The 23,184-nt window shown below is 40.4% G+C and overlaps 1 protein-coding gene across 7 annotated transcripts in view; it reads right to left on the minus strand.

Annotated features, from left to right (window-relative positions):
- Window positions 1-408: 408 nt before the first annotated feature.
- The window catches only part of rnf220a (ring finger protein 220a), a 172,197-nt gene continuing 149,421 nt past the window's right edge, over window positions 409-23,184 (minus strand). For 3 of the 7 annotated variants that reach the window (XM_041992124.1, XM_041992123.1, XM_041992125.1), the window contains 6 exons: window positions 18,598-18,790; window positions 18,427-18,482; window positions 18,191-18,302; window positions 10,835-10,946; window positions 5,515-5,589; window positions 409-2,054 (listed from right to left, as the gene is read on the minus strand). In XM_041992124.1, coding sequence (XP_041848058.1) covers window positions 1,983-2,054; window positions 5,515-5,589; window positions 10,835-10,946; window positions 18,191-18,302; window positions 18,427-18,482; window positions 18,598-18,790 — 620 coding nt within the window. In that variant the 3' untranslated portion in view covers window positions 409-1,982. Of the gene's footprint in view, window positions 2,055-5,514; window positions 5,590-6,006; window positions 6,202-10,834; window positions 10,950-18,190; window positions 18,303-18,426; window positions 18,483-18,597; window positions 18,791-23,184 lie in introns of all 7 variants that reach the window. The other 4 variants (XM_041992119.1, XM_041992117.1, XM_041992118.1 and 1 more) reach the window with 3 other exon arrangements.

Genomic DNA, 23,184 nt, shown 5'->3' on the forward strand with positions numbered 1-23,184 from the left:
AGATTCTACTAGTTGCCAGGTACGCCAAAAATCCTTATGTGGACATAGAGATGTCAAGCTAGGTGGTATACTATGAAATCCTTTCCGTGTGCCTATATAACACCATTACTCACTGTAACAATCTCATGTTTAGATGGCTTGGATGAGTCAAATACAGAGAACTTATTTCCCAATTGCCATCTAACATCCGTTAACGTCCTTTTTATTGTAGTCATTTTTATTTAATAATTATCATTTATAGTGCCTTTTAACTGTGAACCATTTACACTACGTAACCGTGGAGATGAAGACAGTCTATTTTAAAGCATGTCTTTGCATTGAAAACCATCTTTGTTGCCTTCTTTCTGCAAACAAAAGGAAATATCCATCATCTGACCACCCAGGTTGCGCAAAGAACATAACTCATGGTATTTGAGAAGTTTTATTTTTTTTCAGTATTTCTTACAACAATACAGACGTCACAGATTACATAGTTTTACAAACACAAAGCACATCACCACCTTGGCTGCTGATGCTGTAAGGGGAAAGGGAAAATGCTGTGGGTTCTGGAGATTGCCAGTTCAGCCTTGGGCATCCTTTTTCCAGAGTCTTCACTCATATAGCTTTAAATGAACCTGCCCTTTGAACTTTTTTTTTCTTTTTTTGCAGCATAGCAGTATGAGAATAATAGAAAAACTTTCTTTTGAAACATGAAAGGGTAAAAAAAAAAAAAAAAAAAAAAAAGTGTCTAGACTATGATCTGAGCATGTTGTCGCTCCTGCTGACAGGAAGAAATAGGGGGTTAAAAGAAGAGTCTCAGCCTGACACATTTTCAGCCACTGTTCTGCTTGGTTGCAGGGAATCTTGGGCAACAGGAAACTCCCCCTTCCAGAAAACTAACACAACATATGTCCTTGCTTCATGTTCAGATCTACAATTTTTCAGGGCACTCTGCAGAAAAATTACACCACCTAAACCATGACCATCTAATCTTGAGTAGTTTATTACTTTTTATTATTATTATTATTCCTGTACAGTCAAATAAAACTTCAACAAATCTTCAAATGACCTTTTTTTTTCTTCAAAAATACAGAAGGCTTTTTATTCCAGCCATTTTTTTTCCCCCCGAAACATTATTCCCAAACCCTTCCGACTTAAAAAAAGGACTTTCGTATTATATATTTCCGTGTGTGTCCTCTCATGATAACGTGTGTTTGTGTGTACATGTGTAAGAACTCTGTCATTTACACCCAACATTGTAAACATACATAGAACTATATTACATGTGCTTGCACTGCATCGTGGAGAGGGGGAGAAAATTTGGTTTACGTCACTAGAACGCCACAAAAAAAGGAAGGAGAAGGCGGAGAACGGGGCTTGGGAGAGGAAAAGTTAAACTCCTTTTCGAAGGTTGAGGTTATTCTCAGTTTGGCTGAAAGCTGGATTTTAGTGGACAGGCCCCGGTTTTTTTTTTCTTTTCTTTAGTAGTTTTTGCAACAAAGAATAAAAAATTTTGTCAAGTTTGTGCCTGCTGTCTAGCACTATTGAAGAATGGGGGAAAAAAAAAACAACAAGTTCCTTTCAGGGTCCACGTCCAACAGCAAAGAGCTGCCTGGTATCAGAAGGGCTCATCAGGGCTTTGAAGGTCTCCACTGACTTAAAGTCCTTCAGAGAAAACAAACATTTTAACCATCTGGGATTGCAGATTTCCACATCTTTTCTTTTTTTTTTTTTGTTTTTTGTGAATGACAATGAAGTCAGCCTGAGTCATCGAGTGCTGCTCAGTCATTTGTTCAAGCCAGTTTCATCCTAAGAGTCAGTGGCGCCTTAAAGACAGCCATCTTGTCTCTGAATGCTCTCGCAGGGTTCGGAACTACTGACCCAGTCCACAAGAGGAGGAAAAAACAACAACAACAAAAAAACAAATGACAATCAGCGGGGAGAGGGTGAAATCCAAGATGGAGGAACGGACTGGAAGGACGAAGAGGTGAAGGTTGTGCTCTTTACAAATAGACACGCCTCAGGTCTCCGGGCGAGGTGATGGTGTTGCACTGCGGGCACAGCTTCTTGTTCCCCTGTGATGAACAGAGAAAAGCAAACTAAAGTAAATTCTTTGACATTATCGTGTGGCCATCATATGAAAACAGGACTTGGAAGTTACTGAAAAATAAAACTATCTGCAGAAATATATTAACAGTCGAATCTCTGAACACAGATCATAGAAGTGATGCAAGCAGAGGCTCAAAGTTTATAACTCTGTTGAAGTCTGCCAATGTTTGACAGATGTGCAAAAATTTGTAGTGACTCGCACTACCTCCTCATCTAATGCAAGTCTACACCATCTTCCTTTCCCGCTGCACTGCTTTGATAGTGTGCCATCTGCAGTAAAACAGCAGGCGATAATATGCAACACAAAGCTGACAGCATTACAAGATCCTGACTGGGTGGTCTTCTTAACTGTCCTCCACTCCTTGTCTACCAGCCTTGCTTTTTCCATGTTGGAGCAACTGGCTGCAGGCACATTCCTGCTGAGTTTGCACTGTGTGCTGGTTATAGATGAAATATAAATGTCAAAAATTATGCAAACAAATGAACATCATCTAGAGTCAACAAGGAGTGGATATTATGCCAACGGGTGATTTTTAATCTGTTTGCATGAAGAACAGGCAACTCAAGGTTTTTTGTCTGTCTGTAGATATGCATGTGGTCCTATAAATTCTTCCTTTTGGGTGAAATGCACCAAAGCTTCTTATGCATGAAAAAAGACATCAAAGTAAACATTTTGAAAAAAGGGAAGTTGATTTGTCCCCTCATGACATTATAGTTGGCATGGTTACATTAAGTGCCAGGTGAGCTGTCCAAACCACTGTCGATGTCTCTTCTGGTTGCTAAACTTCAAGATGGTGACGGTAAACTGCTGAACTCAAAGTTTAAAGACAGAATTTCGACCAACATGTGACCTCATATAACTAAGATTGTCACTCATAACAAATTTGATATGAAGTTGTTCACCAGTCAAGTCTAATGTAAACATGGGATGTTTGGGAAATTAGGCACAAGTTTGCATTAGTTTAGTTTTACTTGGCAAAAAACAACAACAACAAAAAAAAAAAACAAAACACAGCTGGATGTAACATAGGTCCAAAAAATACACAACACCTGTACTTCCAAACAATTACTGGTCTCATCTAACCCTCAGGGATTTTTATGCTTTTTTCCCTAAAGCTACTACCTTTGGAGCAAGTTCAAAGGCTACAGTAGTTCTAAAAGTGTTTAACAACAGATCGTAGACTCCTGCAAAGCAGCTTTGTGGTTTCTGAATACTCTAACAGTTTTAAGAGAAAGGTGAAAAAGCAAATGATCAGAGAGGATGTGAGGAAAGGTTTGGGATGGTTTACAGTGAACAGAAGTAGATGTTAGAATATGGGTTTCCAAGATTTTTTAATCCAAGTGATGATGCAATACACGAGTTGTGGTTATAGCTAAACATGCAGCATTCTGTCAATGCTTTGCTTTTTATTTATAATGTAAAAAAATGTAATTCAGTGAAATTAAGGAATGTTTCCATTGTTCTGATGCCTACTTTTCAATTTCCAGTAGCCCCGCTTATTGAGGACAGTAAGCGTGTGTGGGTGTGCGCCTGTCACGCTGCGCTCCAGCTGCTGTGCTCATTACAGCCGTAAGAGGGGAAGGGGGGGTGGTTGGCCTTAACTAGATTCCCCGCCATTTACTTTGATCAGCTTGGCCCTCCCGTTTTTATAGCTGTCTCCAGGCTATGAGTTTAATGCCCCATACATTAGACCAGTGATACACCCACACATGCACGCAGACAGGTACACAGCAGATGGAAACAATGCTTGCTCTTAAATGCTGAATTACAGTACAAGTAATTTGAAAAACATGCACAGACCTCTGTTTGGGTTTTACACAATAATTGTTCCAGTGTTATTAGCACACATAAATGCCAGGTAAAAGCTGAGTAGAGGCAGCCGTGTTTAAGGTGATGTGCCTTATTTGGCTTTAATTTACTACAGTTTTAAAAACACAATGAGCCTCAACTCCGAGATAAGAAGTGATCTGTAGGCGACTGATAAGTTTTCAGCTTCTACATACATAAGAAACACCTGGAGTAATTGAAAGGTACTGGCTTTGAAAAAAACCTGTGCTTCATCCCCAGATCCATGCTGGGTGGATATAAAGAGGACAATGAAAATAATAGTAAGGTACTGTAAGAACATTAGAAATTTCATATTTTCCTATCAACAAATCACTTTGCTCTTTGACTCTAAGTTTACTCGTGATTCCTGGAGCGTCTAAAAGTACAATGGGATGAGGCTATCTACCTCACCCCTAACTGGCTGAAGCAGATAGCTGCCCTTCCTGAGTCTGCTTCTGCTGGGGGTCTTTCTTCCTGTTAAAAGGGAGTTTTTCCTCTCCACTATCCCCTGCCGCCCCATACATGCTCAGAAAGGGTGATGAAACCAAAAGGAAGAATTAATGCAATCCAATGGTTTTTCTTTAGCAAGGCAATTATTTTTATGAACACAGTGATTCTACTGTAAGTTGGACTAATACGGATCATATAATAGATTTTTTTAAAATTGGATTATAATTAGACAATGTAAGTACTTTGAGACGACTTTGTTGTAAATGGCCACTATACAAATAAAGCTAAATTGAACTTAATTTTGTTACATTTTTTTTTACAATGTTTAGGTTTGGACCTGAACCAAAAAGTAAAACATGATGATGCATATGGAGACCATCTTTTTGCAAATTAAAAAAAAAAAAATCCAATTTATTTAGCATGTAGGAATAACACAAAGTTCTACCTGCTTCAGGATAGTGTTCAAGCAATTACAGCAATCCTGCGTCTTACACTGCATTGTGTACTCTCAATGACATTGTGCCAGTTAGTGATATTTTTCTTGTGGTGTGTAGGAGGATGCTTGACATAGCAAATGTCACAAAACTGGAAAAAAAAAGGAGTGTGGAGAAGTGGGTCCAGCAAAATTAGTCATGAAGAGCATAGGAAGACAAACGAAGAGAAAGAAATCTGAGGGTAAGAGAGTCAATAAGTCGACTGTTTATCCTCCCAGCGCAGGAAACACTGTTGTCTACTACGCTCCATTTACCACATTAGCACCAGCTAATTACACTATACTGAATATATTAAACTAATAACCAACATAATCACAGAGATGTGTGTGTGTGAATACCTGCAGCATTTTATATAAAAGAAAAAAAAAACATGGGAAGTTAGAGTTAAACCACTTTATTCTAACATTAACAAGCCTTTTGGGGACCATTCTATCTAAGCTCTTCCCCTACTGAGACGAGAAGTGTTTGCGCTGCTTGGATTGTGTGTGCAGAGAAAGAACAGGCCATTTGGGGAGTATTCCATTTTAGTTTCTCCCCATGGGGCATGACTACAGAGAGAAACTCACTGACTATGAAATGAGGCTGCAATAACTGCATATCATGAGGAGCTGCCCTGTAGAAAGGAGGAGTTAGTGTGTTTGAGTTTGAGCGTACCAGAGTCCTGAGCCAGCACTCTTCACAGTGAACATGCCAGCACTGGATGGAGGTGAGCGGCATTGTGTAGGAGTCCTGAGGAGAAAAAAAAAAAAGAAAAAAAAAAAAAGAAATGGAAATTACATCATATTCATGGGACACACACACATACCAGTTATTTTACTTTCCAACACATTCCCTGACCGATTCACAACATTAGACCACGATACATGGAGCGACAAAGGCAGCAGCCATAAAACCACTGAGCAAGGCAGCACGATGGGAGCCACAGAACCAGCAGCCTGTGGGTCAAACACCGACACGCAAACACTGGTACGAGACCGGGCAAGCAACGACCAGAGATGGAAGAGGGCAGGCACAGGGAGGATGCGGGAAAAAGTTGTGAATGAGCGCTCCTTTCTTTTCCTCGCGAAAAGAACGGAGAGATTAGGGAGGAATGGTGGGGATCAGGGGAGGAAGAGGAGCAGAGGAGGGAGGGAGGGAGTGCCTTACCCTCCGTAGGGGCTGTGGAAGGAGCCTCTTTATGCCGCTGCTGTAACCACCAATCACAAGGCCCCTGTACAGGCAGTACAGGCCTAAGGGGAGGGACTTAGGTCGCCTCTCTCCGACCTCATTGGCCAGTGGCTGGGACCCTGGCCACACCCCTATGCTCTTGATGTCTGCGCCTGAATGGATAGCAGGCTTTCTCTGCGGAAGGAGGGATGGGGGTGGGGGGTGGGACAGGAGAGGGGTGGAGGGACGAAAGGTGGCAGCTAATCACAGAGCCGTACTGATCGCTAACAAACACCAAAGCACAACAAACACGCCAACAGACGCCGAGGTGTTCCATTAAAACAGGCTCGAGACAGCTTTGCTGGACTGAAGGTAGGATGGACGATGACTTCGCCACAATACTAAAAGACGCAAGAATGTTACGATATTTCACTGGTTAGAATACAGAAATAACCAAATGTTGATTTAACTGGTTTCATAACGTTAACGTTGTCTGACATTACAAATAAAGGACTGTATTTAAGCCAGCTTGATACCCTGTCCTTTCCGTGCATCGTCTTCCCTTTCCTCTAACAAATGATGACAAAAATCTTAATCATTTTGCTCTTTTTCACTTCCGTTCTGGTACCTGGTCATTTAGAGAGGAATGTGTTTTTGCTGTTTAAGGAACACACATATATCTCAAAAAGATGGGCAAAATAATCAAATCTTAGATGCACTGACATGCAGATGTGGACAAATCTGAATTGATTCCCACATGTCAATAAAATAATTTTCTTTGTTAATGGATGACTAAATGCTGATGAATGTAAAAAGAAGAACTTGGAAGGACAGAAGTGGAATGCAGTTTATAGGATGCACAAGATGGTTGAACAAGAAATCCATCCACCATGCTCTGTAATAGAAGCATTTTCACACCTATGAACATTTTTTTTTTATCATTTATTTAATCAGGAAAGTCTCCTCATTCAGGGAGTCCTTTTCATGAAGGTGCATTGACTGTTTCATATAAAAGCTACATAAAACTATCTGAAATGGACAATCGAGCAGGTAAGGTCAAACCTTCATCCCAACTCAGAAAAGGCAAAGCAAATTATAACCTACTGCAACATTCACCCAACACAATGGTTTTTATCTGTATTCAATCTTAGAACCATGATTTTTTTTCAGTCCAGTTCAAACATCCTATTTAAGATACATCACACTGGCAAAGTGATCCTCGGACTCTTCAACAAGACCAAAATTGAAGTCATGGAAAAACTGAACTAAGTAGGAAAGATGACTAATATGAGAATACGTGCCACATGGCTGCTGAATCCTTTCATCAGTGAAAACCTGCAGTTATGGTTTTCACTGATTATCTTTTTCAGGACTAAGGGCAATAAAAAATGGTGCAGATTCTATTCTGCAGATGAACAGTGTCCTAAAAGTATGTCCTGAAAGACACATCTGGATCTTCAACTTCAAACGGTCTCTATGGAAGGGTAGCTCTCAAGAAGCTGTTGATAGGGAAGGGAAAAGAGGAGAAAAGGCCGAGGTATGCCAAATGACACAAGAACTGGACTGAAAATCAGTGGAAACGGGTCTAATAGTTATCAGTTCTCCCCAGAGCATGGACCTCAACATCACTGAAGCAGTGTGGGATCGCCTTGACAAACAACAAAACAAAAGGTAGCCAACATCCAGACAAGAGCTTTGGAAACTGGTTCAAGAAGCCTGTAAATCCATTATAAAGACTACACCAAGAAATTACCAGAAAGCTTGTTTAAGCGAGGTCAGACTGTGTTAAAGAATAAAACTGCTCATAAAAATGTTGATTTTTTTAGACTCTTTAGAATTGTTAAAAACTGAAATAATTTTTTTTAGGTTTATATAAAGCTGATCCATGTTTGATTTAATATGTTACCACAAAAGAACCAATTAAGTTTAAAGTAATAAACGGGAATTCTCTATTATTGATGTCATTGAAGTTAGTCCTTTTTTTAAATTCACACTAGTCTTAGAGAACCATTACTACACACATTACATTTACTCATTTTACAAACAGTGCATTCTTTTCTTGAAAAAAAAAAAAAATTATAAAAATTCTGGCAGGAATCTAGTCAAAATTGAATTCCCTTTCCTAAAATGACCAGCAGATGGGGGTAGAAACCCACCAAAAACCACCCTGGGCATCAACTAAGCCTAGAAAAGGAAAGAAGTCAACTTTTTTCTTTCTTTTAAACAGGAGAGCATTGGTTTTCCAGTAATATATGATACAATAATCTAAAGGTTAAATTTGTAAGAAACAAAACAACATCTGTTTGAACTTGACAGCAACCGTGACTGTCAACGTATCTTTGAGTCTCAACTCTGCTGGAAAATGGAAATCTTTTAAGCAATCTGATGACTTTTAGATCGGACAAAGTGACAGGGTAGGAGCGAGGAGACAACTTAAAGATAGACGGAGACAGATTAGATGGAAGATGTCCAAGTGTGTACAAAAATTTGTGTTTCTCTGTATGCCTCGGTGTGTGTATGTGTGTGAGATAAGAGACAGTGACAGATGAGTGGAGAAGAGCCATGTGTCCATGGGCCAGTGAGTGATCGATCGCTGTGCCTTGCCCTCCGTGTCACCTCAGGCACCCGGTGACCTTTAGGAAGTGCAGGCGTTGGTAATTACCCGCTTTACACACACACTAATACACATACACACACAAGCAGAAGCATGGGATGCCGAAGCTGCACTGTCCAAAACCTTGAAGGGTGACAGGATGGGTACTTGACATAAAGTGGGAACACAATTGCTGATGGGGGGGGGGTATATAGTATAGCTGTAGAAGTGTCTGATGAACATGAATGTTGTTCCTACTTCTGTCTCGTACTGTCAGTAAAAGACATGTCGCTTATCTTATTGATCTTTGAGTCAATAGATCATGAGTACAAGCTGTGAAGCACGGGAGCATCCAGTGATTTTACTCAACCCCCATCATGCATTGCACAGTACTTGTTTAATTTAGAGGCTACATTGTGGTGGTTTTGAACAAAGCAGTTCTAGTGCTGGTTCAGAACTTAGAACCAATTCTCATCATTTCAAAGTAGTGGCTCCAGTCCTGAAAAACTCTCTGCTGAGCTAAAAAACTAAACTCACACTGGGAGCTGGGGGCGAGGTTATAGGGACCAACCAGAGCAGTTAAAATACTGTGACTACCACGTTTAGCTAGTGTAGCTTCTAGTCCAGGGGTGCTCAAGTTTGGTCCTCGAGATCTACCATCCTGCAACTTTTAGATGCAACCATTCTCCAACACACTTCAATCAGATGTCATCTGCATGTCATTCAGCTCTGCAGAGGTCTGGTAACGAGCCAGTCATTTGATTCAGGTGTGTTGGAGAAGGGTTTCATCTAAAAGTTGCAGGATGGTAGATCTCGAGGACCAGACTTGGACACCCCTGTTGTAGTCGGTATAATTTAAGAGAACATAAGCATCAGTGGAAGAAGCTGAGATCAGTGCTCCTCTCGTTTTCCTGAAGTTTTTTATATGGTCATTTATAAACAGCATTTGGAAACTCCTTTACAATACCGTCGGTTGCATGGTGTTTTAGGTCATTTAGCAGCACCATTTAGAAATGTTGGCCAACATTTGAACATGCGGCTGAATTTATAAATGGTGTTTACAAACAATGACTTGTTTACAGCAGCAACATTGTGTTGAAGTAGGGCTGGGCGATATGAACTAAATCTTATATCTCGATTTTTTTTTTACCTGAATCACGATACACGATATATATCTCGATATATTTATTTATTGTTAAGTAACCAAAAAGACAGTTCTAATTTACAGCCTTTAGTGCTAAATATACTTTTATTAAGGATCAGCAGCACATGTGCATTAAAACAGCTGACTGAAATTAAAGTACCTTAATATTAAATTAAATGCTCCTAAAACAAAATATATTAAAAATACATTTCAATGGCCATAACAAAAATACAGCTGTGCTAAATGTAAAAGAAAAGATGCTTTAAACTCAAAACAAGCTATCTCGATATGTAAACGATATTTCCTCCTTCTATATTGCGTCTGATAAAGTCTCGATATATTTGAAAATCTCGATATATTACCCAGCCCTATGTTGAAGGACAATTTAAACAAACAATGATCTGTGGTTTTTCTTCAGAATATACTAGAGGGAGAAATCTGTATTGAGACATTAAGTGATGTCATTATGTGACTCTTGTGTTTTCTGGTTGTGGAAACCAAACCAATACTTGGCTGGTTGTTTATAAAACCAACTAAGAACTGATTGTGACACTGGTCCTGAGCCAGCACTGCAACTGCTTCGGCAAATCAAGGGTAAAAAGATTAGCAGAACATTTATGCCATCAGATAATGCAAATACAGAGACATGCGAAGAGCTACAAGCACCACAACACAACGGAACACAACCAGCAACAGTGACAAAGTTTTCACAAACCAGCATCAACACACACACACATGCGCAGCACAAGAATTGAGGATACAGCAACAAACACTGTAATAGTTCATGGATTTTTGCTTGAATACGTGAGTGAAGTGGGCAGAGGGCAGTGGAGTGAGGACTGTATCACTTTGTGAACAGTAACATAATTTAGCTTTAGCACAGCAAAAAGCTAAATATATATGTGGAAAACGATTTAATAAAAACACTTTATTAAAGTGAGCTACTCAAACAAATCCTTCAGTTGTGGCTTCAGTCGTGATTAAAGCTTAAGTAATGCTATATGTCGGCGTCCTGGACAAATGCACAATACTCCCAGTGAGGTCTAATGTGCAGACTAACAGAAAGGACATCATGTAGGCATCATACTGACCATGCAGATGAGACACTTGTATCGGTCTCCTCGCAGTATTTGCTTCTCCAGCTCTCTGATTCGGGCCTTTAGAGCCTCCATGGTGGTGGCCGTGGATTCCTCCTCCGTCACCCTACAGCAGTACAAGAGAGAATGATGTAGATTTTAGGTTTAAGCTTACAAAAACCAGCCACTGATAAGGTCTACAGTATTGCTTTCAGTTTAGTTTTTACATAATGTTTCTCTTTATCTGCTTAGTAGCTGAGCTAACTGCCATTAAACAAAGTATGTTCCTCTGGGATCCTTTGACTACAACAATCATGTGTTTAATCCTCCACTATCTGCCCCTCTCAATGTGTAAGTGTATGTGAGCTGTTATCATTGTATTATTGTTTATTTCACTCCAAATGTTCCTTTAATGCCATCTGGTTTTGGCTCTGACCTCCCGTCTTTGTTGTTCAATATGTACCAAGCATGATTTTGTTGAATCCTCCATCTTTCTCTGTGGCTGTACACCCAGCTGGGCAATACTGGAATCCTTTTGTCCTCTTTGCAGCCAACACACAGTATTTACTTTCCTCTATTCAACACATCTGTATCCATCTGTATCTTATAGTCCTCGTTTTTATCACACATTTACAGCTTCAGGGCTTCTAATTTTAATTTCTCCTCAGACTACACCTTTACCCCCTCAATCTCACCAGTCCTCAACTTCGAATCTCTTCCATCCTGTGCATGCTTTCCTATCTGGCTCTTTGTGCCTGCCGATTTATTTCCCCGTTTGTCTTCATCACCTGATCCTCGAGCTGTCCTTCACTCCATCCCGTGTCTTCCCTTTCCTCTGACAAACGTGTAGCATGATGACAGAAAATGTGCGTTTTCACTGTCCGACGGCATATGAAGCAGCCATAACTAAATCAATATGGACGACGTACAGACCGCAACGCTGACGATAATTCTGTTCGGGGAGACGAGACCGCACGAGCAAGCTGATGTTTATTATAGCCGTCCATTCGTTCTCTGGGAAGATGCAATAGTAGTATGTGTGTGTGTTAAAAGGAGTGTGTGTATTTATGGTGATGTGGTCATTTTGCAGCCTGATAGCTTGCTGATCTATGGTATTGATCCAGCTGGGGAAGGACAAGCAGAGACAAGGGAGGGTGTGTGTGTGTGTGTGTCCCCTAAGATATGTTTCCATTTGCTGCATCCTCTAAGCTGAAGAGCTGAAAAGAATAGCTACAGTAGAGAAGACGCAAGGATGGACTTCCATAATCTCCTCTGAAGATCCAAGTGTAATTGACTTATCAGACAAGCTAGTTAAAATTTAGATCATTTAACTAATTTGAAGATGGAGTTAAAACATTTCATGTTTCCATGGCGATGACCTGATTATTTAAAAACCTGAATGTTAAGCTGCACTTTAAAGCTATGTAAAAAAACATCTTTTCACTGAAAAAACTGGTGACTTCCTTCTCCACAAAAGGAAATATTCCCGACGCCTGTTTTTCCCACTTTGATTCTTAACTCTGAACCCACCAGAGATATGAAGGTTAAACCTTGGCTACTAATGAGTATTAGTATGGCTTCTTTGGGATCTTAGGGAAGAAAATCTGTATTTTACACAGCTGTTGTTTTATTAAAGTCTACTCTTTGGAGTGCAAGTAACCAATAAACATGCACTCTTTGGTTGAGAATGCCTTCTTACAAAAGAAACAGTGAAATATTAGATTAACATCGCTTTAAACATGTCCAAGTCTGTTACAGGTTTGTCTGGATTCCACTTGCTTGTCATAAACATCAAGTCACTGAGCTGCTGCAACAGTAGCAGAAGGTTCAGTTTCAGCTCTTCTTTGTAACCCCATCATCATCCTGTGTCTATAAAGACCTAGCCTGACTCACTCCAACCCTGCCCTATAAACTGCTTTACCCTCTCCTCTTATTAGTGCTGAGCTTGTAAAAAGCCATTTAGCCTTGATTAAGCTGCCAACTTATAAAGCAGCAGTAGATGGACGAGGCTGGACGAAGACTGTCCCTCAGACAACGTGGTCTCTTCCTTTAACAGCTGGCTCACTTTTCTTATCTGAGATGACTTGAAGACAGAGAACAGAGAAGTTTTTTTTTCCCTTTAATTTATATTTTCCTTACAACTCTGCCCACTTTAGCAGCTATCATCCAACCACTCTAAACCATTAAGACGCTCAAGTGAAAACTCTTGAGTTTATGCTATTTAAACACGCCACTGGTTTGAACCGGCTCAGGGGTTTTTAACGCTTAAATTATTCCAAACTGTAATGCTGCAGTCGGTAAGATCAATTAAAGAAAACATTCTCAATCCCTTGAAGTGAAAAATTTATCAGCTTGAAATGACAAATAGGGGCTTCTTTCTCTAACAAAGGATATTTGAGTAGTGTTTGGCCTTCTGTCAAGTTATGTTTGGATTTCTTGTTAATTAGAAACTAATTCTGTCTCCAATCTGCTGCCATTTTGTTTGTAAATTTAATCGGCAAATGTGACTGAGTGGGGACCAAAGAACAAAAGTTTACTCCTTAATGTTTTATACATTAATCTCTGTCCATAAACTGAAAGAAGAATGGATCAGTGGCATGATGCGAGTCATGTTAGTCTTGGAGCCGAGCGAAATTTGGAGTTTTCCAACCTGGATTTTAATGGGAAAAAAACCCAACCCACTGTTTACCAGTTTATATCAAATACAGAACCAGTGTCATTGTTTTGTATGATTTGCAGTCTCTACAAGAGTGTGAATATAGGTTTGCCTCAAATTATTAAAGATGTTTTGCAGTATTTTCTGTAGATGTTTGCTTTGAGTGATGAGCTTTTGTGAGCACGCTGGGATAGAAGCTTCTGGTCTGATCCGGATTCAGTTGATTGAAGGGTGTCAGTTCATAAAATTTGAAATTATGCTTCAAACTGCTGCTCCAATTTTCCCCAAAAGGCCTCAGTGGCAAAACAAACCAAAACAAAAAAAAGTGGTCCATCTTAAGTGGTCTGTATGGCAAACAGCAAGAAAAGAAGTCTGACAGAGACAGACAGATGGTTTTCCCTTCCCTCTATTTAGCACTCTCTCCCGAATGTGTGTGTGGCTATTTCTCATTTCGTTAGTGAGGCTGTGTGTGAAGCTGAAGATCTCTACCATCCATCTCAATCAGCTCCGTGTCTTCATCTGCTGTCTTTCTACATTTTGGCCTCATTCAGCTTCTCTCTCAGCACCGGAACACAATTGATAAAATTAAATGTCAATTAATTTCAAAAACTATTCTGGCAAACATCCTCAATGAAGGGAGAATAAACCTTTGCATCTATACGCTGCAAAAACAGCAGCTGTGAATCCCTTTAGATCGTCATTCTGTCCTGCACCCTGTTAACTGACGCCTTAACTACACTGACACACCATGATAAAACATTTAAGTCACTATTGATTTCCCCTGCCTGTTCCCCATGTGTGCAGGCCTCGGACAGCAAAAGGAATGGGAGCGAGGGGTTCAGGGAATTCTTGTGAGAGCCTGAGAAGAATTGAGACAGAGAAAGGGACAAACAGGAGGGATGGGAAAGAGATGGAAGGGAAAAAGTCGGCAAAAATGCAGCACGATGACAATAAAGCAAAGAACATGAGAAGAAAAGGTAGGGACAAGCACTGGGCTGTAAGTGTGTGTGTGTGAATGTGTGTGTGTATTGTAGAAATCTAGCTTCATCACTTCCAAATTGAGGACAGATTCAATTATTTGCAGAAACCACATGGAAATCACTCTGCATTGTTCCAGCTGGAGCACCAAATTTGGCAGCAATCGCATTGGCGGCATTGGAGAGGCCATTTATCTTGGAGAGGAAAGAGCGTCTCAGGCGTTGTATACGTATATGTGTGTGTGTGTGTGTTACAGAGAGAGAGGGAGCTCATTTATCTTGCAGGGGAATGAGCAGGGGAACGAGGACGCCCCAGGAGGCGACCAGATCATTACCCATCTGGGATCAGAGACAGTGAGAGATTTCACTAACACTACTCTGTGCAAAGCCACACACGCGAAAACACACACACACACATGTACAATGTATCAATGTAACGAAAGGAGACAAATCTCATTTTCATTTAAGGACGGAAGGGCACAGAAGCTCCGCAAATACGTGCATTTATAGCAAGCGGAGAGGAGTGAGGCAGGGAATCATTCCAGCCAGGCAGCTGACTGCTTGTTCCAATGCAATCATTCAGCATCTAGCTGGCTACCTTTAAATGGATACTTAGATTAAGGCATGTTCTGCTCCAGGTGGTCACTAAAGCCTCAGCTAGACCATCATGTTACAACACGCACCAGCATTTGTGCCACAACAAAAGGACTGAGGGAAAATTCAGAAGAGAAATGGATTTAACTTAACTGTTTAGAAACCCAGAGGATACAGTATAAGCTGTTAGTTTTAAGATTATTCTTTCAATTTATTGTAAGCATGGAAAAAACACGAATGAACTACAATAATGACTGCATCACTGAAAATAATGTTTAAACTTCAATCAATCAACCAAATCAAAATTTTTTTTATTAAGCACTTTACAACACCCCTAGTTAATCAAAGTGCTGGACAGAGATAAAAACAAAGTACGCTTATAAATTATAAATATAAGTTTCTCAAGTGATACCACTATAATCAAAGGCTGAAAGAAGGCTGAAACACAGGTTTTCAGTCTGGCCTTAAACAGGGGCAGGTCCATGATAAAGCATAACTCCAGGGGCAGGGAATTTAAAATTGTGGGCCCTGCTACTGTAAAGGCACGATAACCCCACTGTTTTCACCTGGACCTTGGTACTACCAGCAGGTGCAAGGGCGTGGGTGGAACAGAGAAGAAACTGTAGGATTTTGAACTGAATTCTGAGTCAAACTGGGAGCCAGTGTAGAGAGTAGAGGACAGGAGGGATGTGGTCATGTTTATGGGCATTGGTGAGCAGCTGCATTCTGCACAAGCTGTAGACGGTGCAGAGAGGCCTGGTTTATTCCAAAGTAGAGGGAGTTGCTATAGTCCAAGTGTGAACTGATAAAAGCATGTTTTTTTTTTTTTTTCAAGGTCATTATGGCTGAGAATGGTTTGATTTTGGCCAACAAGTGAAAGAAAGACCACAGAGTCTTTTTGGTTATTGATTTTAAGATTATTGTCCAAAGCCACTCCAAGATTCCTGACTGCATGCGTGGTCATAGGTGTGAGTTCTGGAATTGTGTTAATCGAACTAGAGGCACCAAAGGAGATGAATTCAGTCTTTATCAACTTGGTTTTTGTATTTCGCCTTATGACCCTTTGTTATTGCCTAGTATCTCCAGGCCTATTGATCTGTAATCTTTAACTAATTTTAATCTTTATGCACCACATTTCTAAGAAGAGTGCTGTATATATCTTGTGAGTCAGCCCGATTCTTAGGAGTCCTAAAATTTTAAACACTAAATAACTTAAATGATTAATTTCTGGCCAACACATAGCACATACTGGTGTCAGTAGTGTGTTCTACACTGTCATTATCGGCAGCTACAGGTGTGTTAGGTGTAGCTGTCTTGCTATGTCTTGCTATGTTGGGCTTCTTTCATTTAACTGGCTAAATTTCTGTCATGAAAGACGCCGCTGGTCTGATAATAAACAGAGCAGCCTTCCTCTCTGTGGCAGACACAAATAGGTAATCATTTTAATAGTTTTGACTGTCTTGCTTTAAATAGTACCTGGTAGTAATATGTTACTACTACCACACGGTGGCATTAATTTACCAAGCTGTTTGCCTACCAGCAGGGAAAAAAAAACAGAAAGATGTACTGTTTCTAGGTTTTTGAAGTTTGAATTTCTTGAACTTAAGTTTACGGGCCAGAAAATTGAACAAGTAAATATTTTTTTCTCAAATTTACATCCCTAATAATGGGGGTGTGGCAGTATATCGGTGTGGAAAAGAGTGATATGATTAATCGTGATAAATGACCTTGTATTAAAATACACTGATCCTTGCCTCCTATTTGAACAACTGGTTGAATTGGTGAAAAAGTTCAAAAATCTACATAACACATGTGGCATATAAAGACACAGACACTGCTGCACGCACAACCCCACTCCTGCCACAGTAAGTTTTTCATGGAGAATGAAATAACTGGGCCAATGTTACCTGGAACATAAAGACAAAGGACACTCCCCATACACTAATCCCCGCCCCATCACAGACAAAGCCTCTTATGAAATATGAAATAACTGGGCAATTCTTATTCTTGCCACCTCGAGAACAAGAACAAAGTTCTCTGTTCTTGTGGAGCATGTAACAAGCTTTAGTAATTAAAACCCCATATGTCTTCTTACAAGTGCTCCCGATGATTGTTTCCCTTACAGAGGCCTCAGGATGTTTCCTGTCAAGTTTCTTTACAGGTATAGCAGCTGGTTGTCTAGTTTTTTCTGGGTTTGATTGTACAGATGTTGCTGTTGTTTTCTATCGTTTGTATCCATGTATCCTTTTCTTCACTCTCCCCTTTTCTGTTCACCGTTTCCGATTTCTGTGTTCCCCGTCAGAACAGAATTCAGCATTAAGCAAATTAGAAATGAAAGACTAATACTTAAATCTCAAGGGGAGCCATATATCTGTAAAGCTCCAGTTTTAGTTTTATCCATAAACCTCCCCCTTAGCAAAGAAAATTATTTCAGCAAAACATGGCAGCTAGAGCATCATTCTGCTCGCAGAAAAAGGTGCTTTTCTGCACTGGACAGAAAAAGGTTTAAAAAACATAAATAAAAAAGTAAAAGCCTCATTTGAGACAGAGATTCGCTAAAAAGTTTTCCACTTGAAATGTTGTGAGAGATGAGCCAAAACCTGCCATGATTTATAACAACTGTGCATTTGGCTGTGTGTAGTAGTGACCCAATCAGAATCATGCCACAGACACACCTACGTAGTTAACATCTTCCTCTCTCAGGACTGGGATGATGACTCTACAAACAACTTATCGAATACATCCTTTCATTCAGCAAACACGCTCGGTTGCTGCCTGACAGCGCTGCTCCTGATCGATACACTCCAAGCTGCTCTGCTTATTCACCAATTATTCCCTCTGCTGATATTTAATATGGAGAGGAAACATGCACACACACACACACAGTGATGATTGATTCATTTAAATAATCTATTGTATTGAACCATCTGTGAGGTGGAGGCGTATGTGTTAAGTAAAACTATGAACATCATAGAGAAAATGCAGTTACTTTCACTGAAATGGTTTAGTGGATATTCTTTACAAATGTCTGCTAAACCCCAGCAGTCATTTAATACTTAGCAAATCATTGGAAAGCAAAGTGATACTGCAGCAGCAAGTTCAGCTATTTTCTGTTGCATCTGTGACCATTTCATTGTGACCTACTTTTCGATCTCGCTGTTTTTACATGTGCGTGGGGCGCAGGAGGAAGATGAGGAAGATGAAGGAGTGCTGGGGTCCGTTTTGCTGCTCTCTCCGTTGCTTGTGGAGGGCATCTCTGCAAAGACACAAACAAGTAACATAGTTCAAGCTAACCTCTTTACTACAGCGGGCATGGACGTTCACAACACCTGCCACCTTACAAGTGTGTTTCAGCAATACATAAAATACATGTAACTTACCATCGTTGGCCCATTTTGAGAATTCAGGTGTTATTCTATTAGAGGGCATCCCGCCGCTGCAATAAAAAAATAAAAAATAAAAAAAAAACAAAGACAACTGTCAGTAAGAATAGTGGCTCAAAGGTTCTTTTTCTTTTGCAAACTGCCGATTTGCTTGATGAGGCTTCATACTTGAGCACAGCTCCCCGGAGCGCCTCTCTCTCCCTGGCTTCTCCTTGGTCCTCACCAGCACCAGAGCAGGGGATGATATCGGCCTCGGTGTACTGGGCTTTGCCATACTCCAAAGTGTCGTCCCCGTCCACGTCGAGGTCAGCGTCACTGTCTGCTGCACTTTCTTTGATACTACATGTGGCGAAACCTGTTCCTGTGTAAAGAGAGGAGACAGTTTTGAGAATTACTCTGGTTCAATATGTAATAAACACAACGCCACATGACACAATTATGCTCCTTAACAGAGATTAATGTAATGGTGCAAAAATGCTATTATATGTCTGTCAAACTGTGTTGTCTTTGGTATTTTTTATAGATGTAATTAAAGAAACAGGAACAAATGACGTCTCCTTGCTGCAGGCTGCTTTAAAATCGGCTATTTGCTCAGCTGTCTGTGAAACACAACATCCTTACAAATAGCATCCTTTTTACAGCTTGAATGATTGAACCGATTCATAGATCAGTGTTTAGTGGCTTAAGAAATACTCATAAACATTACAGTCAAGGAATGAAAATAAATTAGAAAGCAGCCAATGTCCAAAGAAAGACTGAAGGAGATTCTGGGAGCCTAAAGAACCACTGCATGGGACCAACTGGAAGCAAAAAAACAAAGAAACTAATGGTGTCTCATGAATGTACTGTATACAGAAGAGACAAGAATCTTTTATGATAGAAAAACTTTATTCAGGTGTGGTCCATTTAAAGAAAAAGTTTCAGTTTGCTTTGCAGCTGCTCAGTCAGAGGTTACTGTTGTCTGTTTTATAAAAAGCCATGAACTCAAACAACATACAGCAGGATGCAGCTGAATGAAAATAAACCTGTACAGGAGGAGCAAAGACCCCACTTAGACTTCTACTAACTTTCTAAAACACTTGGAAACTTGAGAATGTTAAATTTAGCTCCACTCCGAACCAAATTAAACATTTTTAGATAACCTGGAGGTAGATGAGAAAAAGAAGGCGATGCGGAGAGAGACAGTGCTCACACTTGGGCTGAACTGATGGAGGCTGACACTTTACCCATCAATCTTTCAGAAAGAGGAGAAATGTGTGTGTGTGTGAATGACAGTTCTATAAACCAAGTGATGAACGCACAGACAAACCCTTACCACTGCCTGACTGCTCCCTTCAGCTCCACTTAACCACCAAGCTGGCTGTGAGTGTGTGTGTGTCCGTCACTTAGAGGTGTCTCTTCAATGTTTGTTTGAGGCCGTCTGTCCCTCTGTCACTTAGGCCCTGTCTCTCCAACGGTGTGTGTGCGTGTACGCACGAGTGTGAGCCTGTCTACTTGTCACTTAAACCATGTCGATCTACCACAGGAAGGTAGCTAGCTAGGTGTGTGTTTGTGTTCAAGAGTGTATGTCACTTTCACCCTGACTGTTTGAGGTGCATGTGTGTGTCTGCCCGTGACAGGCCTGACAGCTATCTTATTTACACCTATTCCAATTTCTACAAACTCTCAGCCGGACTAGTGTGCTGCGTGTGAGTGTCTGTGGGGGACCAGACAGAGTTGACACCTTCCTATTTAACCCGCCTGTCCCTGTTTGAGTCTCAATCCTGCACTTCTTTTTTACAGCAGCTCAGTGAACCACTGCATCCCACTGCTCTGTGTTGTCTTTGTCAGAGTGCAAATCAGACGTTGAGGAGGGGGTGTTTAGGCACCTGCAGCTGCTGTTTCTGCCACCAAAATCTGTAAATTCTGTTAAACTCTAAAAGCATCAAACCTGGGCCAAGAAAAGGCTCCGTGGGAGTGGGAAGACTGAAACTCACTGTGATAAAAGGTAACATCAATGCTGCCTCTTTTTACAGCAGCTCATTGTCTTTAGTGATCAAATAAAAACACTGTGCTTGGCAGCATATGGGAACAAATGGGATGGGTGGCCATAAAGTGTAAATTGGTTGTTATGGCAACAAAAGTTGCTCGTCCTGGTGTTTGAAACAAAGGCTGTGTCCGAATGTGCACCCTACTCCCTACATAGTGCCCTATATAGGGGTCACACCATTTTGTAGAGGTGTCCGAATTTTCAGAGAGAATAAAGTAGGGCCCTTAAAATTACCCACAATGCATCTTGAAAAGTAGTGAGCATCGATTGTCACTAGACGGGTCAATATAGACCACAATGCATTGCGGGCAGAAGCTAAACATGGCGCAAGAAGGCAAAAAAATATTTTTTATTGAATAGATGTGCAATAAAGAATAAAATACAACATAAGGAATAAAAATAAAAATATTTACACACAACTTTGGATTGGATTTGGAATGGACATCTTGAAGTGCGTTTTGGTTGCCGCGGTGATGGCTGGTAGTCAAGTGGTTTGCGGCGATGAAAAAATAGGCAGCGTTGAGTCCGAAATCGCCAAAAGAATGAGTCACTATGTAGTGTGCTATGTAGTGCAGCCCTATGTAGTGAACGAGGGGTTAGGAAGTAGGGTGGACGTTCAGACACAGCCAAAGACAGCTTTTTTTTCTCTTTTCTTTTTTTACTTCAGAATGACAACAGAAAAGATTTTTTTAAAATAATAATAAATAAATAAATGCATGAATTAAAACAAATAAATACCCAGCTCCTACAAAAACAATACAAAGAAAAACAAGAGCCAACCAATCTTACATTTCCTATTATCTATTCATTTTGAATGAGTGGCCACTTCTGCCTTTATAAACTGGCACAAAACACCTGTAATATCAACCAACATCTGGCTCTTGAGTAAATTATGAATTTTTTTTTTATGGAAATTTAGGATCATTTCTTTTAATTGCCTCCAATTCAGTTTGGCATCAATGGGAACATAAAACCCGGTTGTGCACCTTACTTTTAACAGTGGATGCTGCGTGTTGTGTAACTAACATGAAAAAAGCTTTTATTGATCATTAAATCTTAGATGGAGGTTTGGTGACTGATAACTTTGGAAAAAAGAAGAAAAACATTATCCATTTTTTTTATTCTCTTTAGGCTGTAAGAGACGTGTTCGTGGTCAGAAAATAATCTGATCAACTGTCAAACTAGAGATCTTGTGGCTAGTGTAGGTTTGACTGCTTATGGTCCATCTGAAGCCTTGTACATGGTAAGTCTCCATAGAAACAGACATACCATGTATGGACCACAACAGTTATGACAGAAACACAATTCTAGTGTTCTACTGGTACAGTTAATGGTGACTCGTAACTTTAACCATGAAGATCTGTATCTCAAAAGATTCATAACGACGTGACTAAAATTTGAAAGGGGAAATAAAGTCTTCAAACATAATGCTGCGTTATTAATTAATACAGCTGAGATTATAAGTTGGATGTCACATGAGCTGGGGCATGTGTGTGTGTACACAGTGTGGATGTCCGTGATGTGTTCACTGTGGGGGTTCGTGTGGCCTGTTTGCTCTGAATGTGTGTGATCCCAGAGCTTCTATCTGTCCCTCTAAACAGTCTTGGCAGGCCAATCTAATCTGGCCAGGGAAAGGTCAGCCCCACTCTTACTGCCTTTCACTCACATTATGCATCGATGCCCCCTCCCCCCATTTTCTCTCTCCCTTTTTATTCCTCCTTTCCTCACCTTATTTTCCTCCTTTTTCGTGCAATTACTCCTGCTTTTATTAACTTTATTCTTACTAATTTATCTTACCTATAACTTCCTCCTTTTTTTTTCCACTATCATTTCATTTTCCTCTCCTCTGCATCACTTGTTTTCACTCTTTCCTGCATTGGTCCTCCTTTCAGCCACAAAAGATGAATCAATACACACATACTCCCTTCTACACAGCAGTCTCAGCTGGTCTCATTATCGCCGCCATCTTCTGTAAATCGTAGACTCTTTTACATGTTAACTACACATTTCATCCTCAGAGCAACACGGTTCATGACAGCAATAAAAGAGACCCTCAATTTACATACATGTCACCACAACAAGGCTACAAGTACAGATCTGAGCAGGCACGCCGGATCAAAGGACTCATCAGGCTGACTGGCAGCCCGGCTCAAACAATCGACCCACCTCAACAACATCCTGTTACCATAGCAATTATCAGGACCCCCTAAGAGGCAAGGAGGAGGCGATGTCAAAGGTCATCACACTATCTTTCTGCCATTTACAGGTCAGAGCGAGGGGGGGTGCGTGAGGAAAGGGACAGAGACACAAAGACATGAGACGGTCATCTTTGAAGTTCATGTACAAAGCAGAGATTTCTCCTCTTCTCAATCCTTCTGGGCCATCTCAACCCACAATAATCCCCTCTTCTCCTCTTCAGTCTCTCAGGATGGCCTGATAACAATCCTCCGGATCTGTCTGCATCTCTCTGTCTCCCTTTCCATCAGTCTTTGGCTGAACTGAGACTCTGTGCTCCAAATGTGTTTTGTTAGCTTAAATCCAGCATTTCCCAACAGGTTAATGATGCAAAATATAAACATAAACTTTTTTTTTAGGACACTAACAATAAGAAAAGGAAACAGCTGTGTCACGTTTATGCTTAAATTAGCTGGCGAAACTAAGACGTCCATAGCAGACCGTTCAAAAATCATTTTGTTCAAATTACAACGCAAAAACTTGAAAATCAA

The sequence above is a fragment of the Melanotaenia boesemani genome, chromosome 8, assembly GCF_017639745.1.
Source record: "Melanotaenia boesemani isolate fMelBoe1 chromosome 8, fMelBoe1.pri, whole genome shotgun sequence".
Classification (NCBI taxonomy): domain Eukaryota; kingdom Metazoa; phylum Chordata; class Actinopteri; order Atheriniformes; family Melanotaeniidae; genus Melanotaenia; species Melanotaenia boesemani.